At 34.1% G+C, this 7,506-nt stretch overlaps 1 protein-coding gene across 2 annotated transcripts; it reads right to left on the minus strand.

Annotated features, from left to right (window-relative positions):
• Positions 1 to 821: 821 nt before the first annotated feature.
• LOC122583984 (putative receptor-like protein kinase At5g39000) lies at positions 822 to 7,179 on the minus strand. Of its 2 annotated transcripts, none has more exons than XM_043756353.1 (12): positions 6,129 to 7,179; positions 5,456 to 5,497; positions 5,084 to 5,270; positions 4,451 to 4,557; positions 4,136 to 4,178; positions 3,415 to 3,506; positions 2,917 to 2,965; positions 2,756 to 2,826; positions 2,468 to 2,587; positions 1,456 to 1,544; positions 1,116 to 1,161; positions 822 to 1,049 (listed from the first exon to the last, which is right to left on the minus strand). In XM_043756353.1, the coding sequence occupies exons 1-12, from the start codon at positions 7,026 to 7,028 to the stop codon at positions 957 to 959; spliced, it is 1,839 nt and encodes a 612-aa protein (XP_043612288.1). In that variant the 5' UTR covers positions 7,029 to 7,179; the 3' UTR covers positions 822 to 956. The 2 variants fall into 2 exon arrangements, with proteins under 2 accessions (XP_043612288.1, XP_043612287.1); XM_043756352.1 differs by having other exon boundaries at positions 4,451 to 4,560; positions 6,129 to 7,178.
• Positions 7,180 to 7,506: the final 327 nt, after the last annotated feature.

The raw sequence follows: 7,506 nt of genomic DNA on the forward strand, positions 1-7,506 counted from the left end.
TTTAAAACATCAATTTAGACTCATGCATGTTGGTTTCAATTTAGTATATAAGTACATGGAAAATGATAAATCCTCTTAACCAAATAGCCTAATAATCTTCCTAATATATTAAGAAAGTGACATGTGGTATCCACTAATCCTCTTTCATAATCCTGCCCCCTGATGTTTCCATGTGTCACTCATGATTAGGAGGATTATTAGGCTATTTGGTTAGGTTGAATAATCATTTCCCTAACTATATATATGGATTTAGATGGAAATTATGCTTAGGGGTGTAAACGAGCCAACCCTTATGTGTATACATGTAAGCTTACTAGACACTCTATTGCATTTTGGAGGTTAGATGCAAGAGAAAATTAAATTTTTGCTACCTGAAGTTGTCAAAATTTTCACTTATAGTCTCTAATGAAAAAACTACAAATAATATCAAGAAGTTGTTTATTTTTCATTTTTGATACCAAACACATACGCCGTCAGTTCTTCTGTTAATGCCCATACGTGACCAACACATTAGGGTATCAAAACTGAAAATTTTGACAGTTTCATGATTATAAGTGAAATTTTTAAAAACTTCAGATACCAAAAATGTAGCTTTCTCTTACCAAAATAATCATGTATATTGTGTTGCGGTCGATTTAGAGATCTAAAGAAACACGGTGGAAAATTGCTTTTAACAAAACTCAAATAGGATGAAATCGAATCACTAAATATGTAGGATCTACTCCTATGGGCTCTCGTACGGGCTCTCGTACCAATTGTAAACAATGAATTTGAGCTAAATTGATGTTATAATTATTTATATCTAGATACTGTAATGTGTGTTTGTGTGTGTGATGGAGGCTAGAGTCGGAAGAATTACAAAGTTAGATTTTATCATCCCCAATTACAAATGGATTAAAAAGAAGTATTTATACATTTAACCTATTATCACTAATACTCCTTTCACTATTAAAAAGTTACAATTCAACAATATAATTTATCTGGGAAGCCCTATCTTTCGAAGGACTTCTCGATCTGCTTCCCCTGACGTTCCCTCTTTTGTCCAATGCCTATTTCAGAAAAACGTGATAGTTTAGCTGTTTAAGAAAGGTCAAAATGTTCAATTTGAAAGATACCTTTATTTGGAACATTCTCATAGTGAGCACCATGGTGTCGCGCGTTCTACAAAAGTGAGAAAAGAAAATACGTTACCCCCGGTCCTTGTAAACTATTAGAAGGTAAATCTCAAGGTTAAATGACAAAAAGAAAAAAAAAAAATAATAATAAAAAAATTCATGAGGTAAATGCTGTCAAATTTGAAGCTATGCGTGTTTCTACAAATTTGCATCAAAACTTTGTACATTGTATTTCAAATTTGAAAAGTAGTCATGACCCGGGGAGTCAGAGTTGACCTAATTTTATCGACACAAGAAAGTCATACAGCTAGGAAATAGGAATGTAAAGTCAATGTATTACCGAATATCATTGATTGTACTGAAAGTATGTGAAGAACCATTCTGACGTGTCAACACAAATTGTGTACTAACCCCTGAAGGGATTTTAATCTGCAACATATTTATACAAAAGATGATAATTATCAATATCAAAACATAAAACGTACTAGAACCGGTACTTATAAAAGTTATAACTCCATATTTCCCAAGAAAATTACATCTATTTCCGGCAACTTTTTATGTTCTAGTATACCTGTTCAAGCACAGTCGTTGGTTTGAAAAAGAAAAACATAAGAACATGATTCGTATTTTCTCGAAGTTAAAGTGTACTTAAGACATACGATAAGAAGGGATGACTTTATAACCTGTTATATTTGGTTTTTCATTGCAAACTTATCATCTTAGTTATAGAGATGCAAATGAAATACTATAGTAAATTTGGGCAAACTAGAAATATAGAAATGCTAGCATCCTTGTTCTCACAAGTTACAAAATGTGGATGTTCATTCCATGAATGAAGTATGTTTGCAGTAAAGTCAAATATGCCTAGAAAGTCAACTAATCCACACATCCTTAAAGTAAGTGTAAAGGAGTTGAAAGTCCAACTAGCTTAATCGATCTGATGGCTAGTTTTTTTTTTGTGTGTAAAATATAGGTGGCAAAATAGGTGGGTTGGGCAATTTGGTTAAAAAGTTTTTTTAATGGGTAAAAGGGCAATTGTGTTCTTGGTAGACAGCTAACTTTTTGTTTGTCGGATTGGATTGACACTGTCCAAACTTTCCAAATTAATAAGAAGGTGATTGCATAACCATACTATTAATCAATATAAATTAATAAGGAGGTTTTATACATTAAAATAGACATTTATTACCCATTTCAACAAAATTCAGATTTTACCCATTTGTATGAGATATAAATACCTAACCCAAATCAATCTATTCATAAGTAAATGGCTGAAATTGCAAACACTATATAAATTCTTGATAATTTTCAGCCACCGCTACATAAATGCGTGAAACATCAGTTTTACGTACCGATAAATCATTGGTATACATCTCGTCGATGATAATAACTTGGGTCTGGTTGATCTTTACTTGGTAGTTCTGTCGTCTCAAAAAGAACGTTATTTGTTCCCAGTTCTCAAATGAATCCATCTGCAAAAATAAAAGTGTCGGGTGTTACAAGTAAATAACCGTAAGCATCTTGTTCCGTAAATAATCTAGCCATAAGAAACTACGGAAAGCATCAAATTTATGTAACTAGTTTATTAATATATTACATAATGCACCTACTAATGATCTTTAAAGTGAAATAAACTGTACCAGAAGCGAAACATCAAATGATGCTTCACCAGCTAACATATAGTTGTCAATTTCCTGTTCCATTTTTGGATCTGCATGACATTTCAAAAGATAGGAATGAGAGATCATGGAATTTTACTTTCAGCAAATTATTAGTTTACCGGCACGCTGAAGAAACTTACCACATGTTACTTTGTTCTGCTCATTGGCAAACAGTCGCACTATTTGCCCCTGACAGCAAATTAGTTTCACGATAAGTAACAATGGCAAGCATGTTCAATCATTAGTAAGTATGAAAAACGGCAAAGCATTCAATGGGATGAGATATGATACCCCGGAAGATATTTATACGTGTTACATTTAAATTGTAACATGTCTATAATACTAATTTAGGCATATAGAGAATCAACAATTAACCTAATAAAAAGTTAATTTGCTATACGTGACTGAGATCATACAGTTCTTGCCATTTCCTTTAATCATAACAATATGTAGATGTGTAGGTAGGATTTCATGTGATTTCATAGTGTTACGTGATGTTTCATACTGTTATATATGTTTCATAACATTAAATAGAATGTGGTACCTCATGTAGTGATAACATTTAGTGTAATTATGTATGTCATACAAAAAGGTAAGCTTCCACTGTAAGGAATGTATAGGCAATGTTTAAGATGTACCTGACGACCTTGGTCATCCATTGGTATGCACTCAACAGAAATAAGTTTATTGACATCATCAGCTGTAACTACATATTCCGGATTTGTAGCCCCTGTATCATACAGAAACTTGTGGTTCATCAACAATTGATAGTTATGACACTTCAAAGAATTACAGCCTTACCATTTGGATATCCAACATCCCACATCGAATGGGAAGCACTATCTTGAAGCATGTTACTTTGTAGTATAGGTTAAAGCAGGCTAGGTCAGGTTGGAAGACCCTCATTTATTAGTTATTGTGTTAGAATAGCAATGTTTTCAGTTTGTGGATTGTTTTGGTAAATTATACTCAACATATCAGTCCATTCAGAAATGCATGATACCATAATTACCAAATTAGTAGATTGCGGAAAAGTATAAACACCAAGTCCATTTCATGTCAAAAAGTATAATTCTTTTAATCCAAAATAGAGAACTTTCTAATGAGGTAGTTTCCCCATCATCGTTTTCACCATCCCCAATCAAGTCTAACTACCAAGCAGAGGCATTATTGATTTAATTACCAAAATCGACCACCAACCTAACTACGTCGCAACTCTGTGACATTAGTAGTGCATACAAGAATTATAATTTAAACATTGGGGCATTAATTAAAGGAAACCAGTTAGTAGTCAAGCAAGTTTACTGATATACACAAAATGATGCAGGTCGATGGCAAAAAATGATCTTTAAAACTTACCCTCAATGTACTCCATAGTGCAGTCTCGATGGTAACGAACCCACTGACACAAATTAAAGAAATATATGGTATATCAATCAAGGGATAGTGGCATGTGACAATTATGTACGTATCCAAGTGCACTGCACTTTTGTGCCTTATTTAGGCAACGTACTTGTAAATTGTGTTCTACCCTTCCGAAATCCATTGAATTGGGGTGTTAACAAAGTGGAACATTTGTAAGAAAAATAAAATAAATTTAGAGTGAAGGTGCATTGCCTTAGAGTGTATAATAAAAGTATGTTGAATAATTAGTGCATTTAGAAGCTTCTGCACCTGAAACATGGCTAGTGAAGTCCCATTAACCGAATATGCACAGCATAAAAGTCTACCACCTGGTTTTGCATCCCCAATTACTTGGAAGTCCTCCACACCTGGTCCATCTTCTATTGGTAGATATAATATATATTAGCATCTATAAGAAGTAGAAGTCATGTCTCTACTCTCTAGTAATTAGAAGTGGCAACTTGGGCAGGTAAGACAGGTTGGGTAACAAGTTTGGTAACAGGGTTTGGGTCAAAACAGGCAACATTTTGAGACAGTTGGGTCGGGTGGGGTTAAGCTAACCGGCTATTTCTTCTGATCAAACCTTTAGAATATAAATGATAAATGTGTCAGATATTTAAAAACCATATTGTTAAAACAATCTAATGTTACGAAAGATTTAGAAGGTTTTAAGCACTTGCATACATTTTCGTGACTTTTCGCCTGTTTGATATTGTCAACCCAGTAGACCCATATACTTCTGGTAAGTTTTAAAATTTAATCGGGTAACCAAAATTGATCAATATTGGTATGAACAGGTCAAAAAAAGCCACCTCTCCCTTGCAATAATAACAAAAGTTAGATTCGTAACTATTATATCAAGTAAAATTTGCTGTTTCACACTCTTATATTTATCTATGTTACCTTCTAAAGCCTTAGAATCAACCCTCTCATCATTGTCATACACATCATCTATGTTCTGACTCATTTGACCATTCAGTATCAGGCTATTCCTTTCTCCATTGTCGTGTTCAGGTACATCATAATTTTGTTCCAAATGCTTGCCACCTGTAGGACTGTTATAGGATGAAGATGAAAATTGCTGTTGACCCTGCATCAAGTTACAAATAATTACCAGCACAATCGAAGGGAACGTTCTGCCTTCATTTTTAAAAACACACACACGTTGCTACAGAAAACTTATTGCAAAAACTCATTTTGAAAATTGTAGATTACAAAATCGGTAGTGAAGAAAAGTTATATTTATGAATTAATACAAGGTGTGATCTATCATACTTGTGATACTCTGATCTTCTGCTGCATTTGGTCATGTAAGTGCTGCAAGGAAGTAGAGGTTTGACCAAAGAATTATGACAAGACGAATATTGTTAAGTAGCAGATGAACATCACATATATAAATTCTCTACTAGTTTGGAATTGAGGTTTTGGGGTGGTGAGGGAACAAAATAAAAGGAGACTGAGACAGGTCAAAAGTTAAATAAATTTGAGCTTTACTAAAATATGTCCTGAAGTTCACCAAACACGTTATTGCAGTCAATATATTTACCATATCTATATCTAAAATTTCTGGTTTTGTTGAATTTTAAGACTTTTAATTTTCTAAAAATTTATCAAAACCACAATACATCAATAACCTACACTACTATCTCCCCCACCGCCGCACGCCACCACCACCCGTCATCGCCACCACCGCCGCCGTCAATCCCGTCATTACACTGTCGCATCGGGCGGATATCGTTCTAGCATAAACTCAAAGGTATCTTTAAGTACTTTACAAATTGAACTTACTTATAGATCCAATGTTTCTTCAAGTTCCGGTACCAACAAAAAATATATCTACATATTCAGGGAAGTTCAACTACGAAAGACTATAATGATATCATTTTAGTTAATGTGGTGTATACGCACTCAAGGGAATCTTTAGAAAGATCAATAAACTCAAAAATACAGTAAGATTTTGTAACACCCAATGCATTGAGGGTCGTTGCTCACGAGTCTTATGTATGCATTTGAATGCTATCTCAGAAAACTTCTTTAATGAATCCGAGTCAAGCTCATTATGCAATTCTGGATCCATAATCTTATTTATTTGACCCATTTTGTAGTAACTTTTGGCTAATTGAGGTAGGAACCGGTGTTCATTGTGCACATCTATGAAACACAGCCTCCCGCATAAGACTTCAAACAGAACAACACCAAAAGAATAGACATCTGATTCTTTTGTAAGGATCCCTGACTTTCTATATACCGGATCACAATAACCATATGTTCCAGAAGCATTAGTAATGAGATAAGTGTCTTTCTCATTAGCACGGCCTATTTTTGAAAGCCCAAGATCTGATATCATTGCTTTCCAGTTTTGATCTAACAAAACATTTGAACTTTTGATGTCCCTGTGGATAACTCTTTCATTTGCCGCTGCCTCGTTATGAAGAAAGTTCAAACCGCGGGCTGCATTGACGCATATATCCAACCGTCGCTTCCATGTCAGCGTACGCCTATATTCTGCAGTACTTAAGTACTTGTCTAGGCTTCCATGTTCGGCATACTCATAGATCAGGATTTTTTCTTCATCTTCATTGCAAAAACCAATAAGAGAAATGAGGTTTGGGTGTTTATAACGAGTGAGCAACTGAATCTCTGTTAAGAACTCCTTAAACCCTTGACCGGAAACGCCGACCTGTAGTCGCTTAACAGCTACAGGGGTAAGTTTACCAGAAAGTAAGAGTTCCCCTTTGTAAACCAAGCCATATCCACCTTTCCCAATAAGTGTAGAAAAGTTTTTAGTGGCTTCTTTAATATCAACAAAGGGTATACGTAGGTTTTCTGAATCTTCAAGGAAGGACATTTTTAGTGTTATTCTATTTATACAAATGTTGTGAATTCTGCTATAACTTCAATAAAGATTTTGATCTTCATAAATGAGAGATATCAAGTATATATTCTCTGTAATTCATACACATATAATGTTGAAGAACTTGTTTGAATATTTAAACGAGAACTTCAAATTAACTAGGGATTATATTAATGATCGCCAAAAATAACCAAAAACCAAGGGATTTTATGAAATTTAACACTACAAGATCAAAGATCTTCAGGTACACAAATAACAGAGATATTATTCAAACAGGAGTAAATCAGACACAAGATTATTAATACCCAACTAGAATATATGAAATCCAGATCATAACAAAGAATTAAAGTACTCAGCATACTAGTAAACTGTATCTGGAAAACAAATAGAAGAAGTAGTAGCAGTGGCAGAGAGATATGTGTGTGTGGTAATGACATTATTAGCATTTAGCACTTAGCAGCCAATTATGAAA

The sequence above is a fragment of the Erigeron canadensis genome, chromosome 9 (assembly GCF_010389155.1).
Source record: "Erigeron canadensis isolate Cc75 chromosome 9, C_canadensis_v1, whole genome shotgun sequence".
Classification (NCBI taxonomy): Eukaryota; Viridiplantae; Streptophyta; class Magnoliopsida; order Asterales; family Asteraceae; genus Erigeron; species Erigeron canadensis.

Excerpts from the sequence above, each read along its gene's own strand:
- LOC122583984 (XM_043756352.1), bottom strand. The coding sequence starts at position 7,028 with ATGTCCTTCCTTGAAGATTCAGAAAACCTACGTATACCCTTTGTTGAT. Across the intron at positions 4,179-4,450 it reads CTTCACTAGCCATGTTTCAG|TGGGTTCGTTACCATCGAGA; the intron begins GTGCAGAAGCTT and ends AATTTGTGTCAG. Across the intron at positions 1,050-1,115 it reads TGAGAATGTTCCAAATAAAG|GCATTGGACAAAAGAGGGAA; the intron begins GTATCTTTCAAA and ends TTTCTGAAATAG.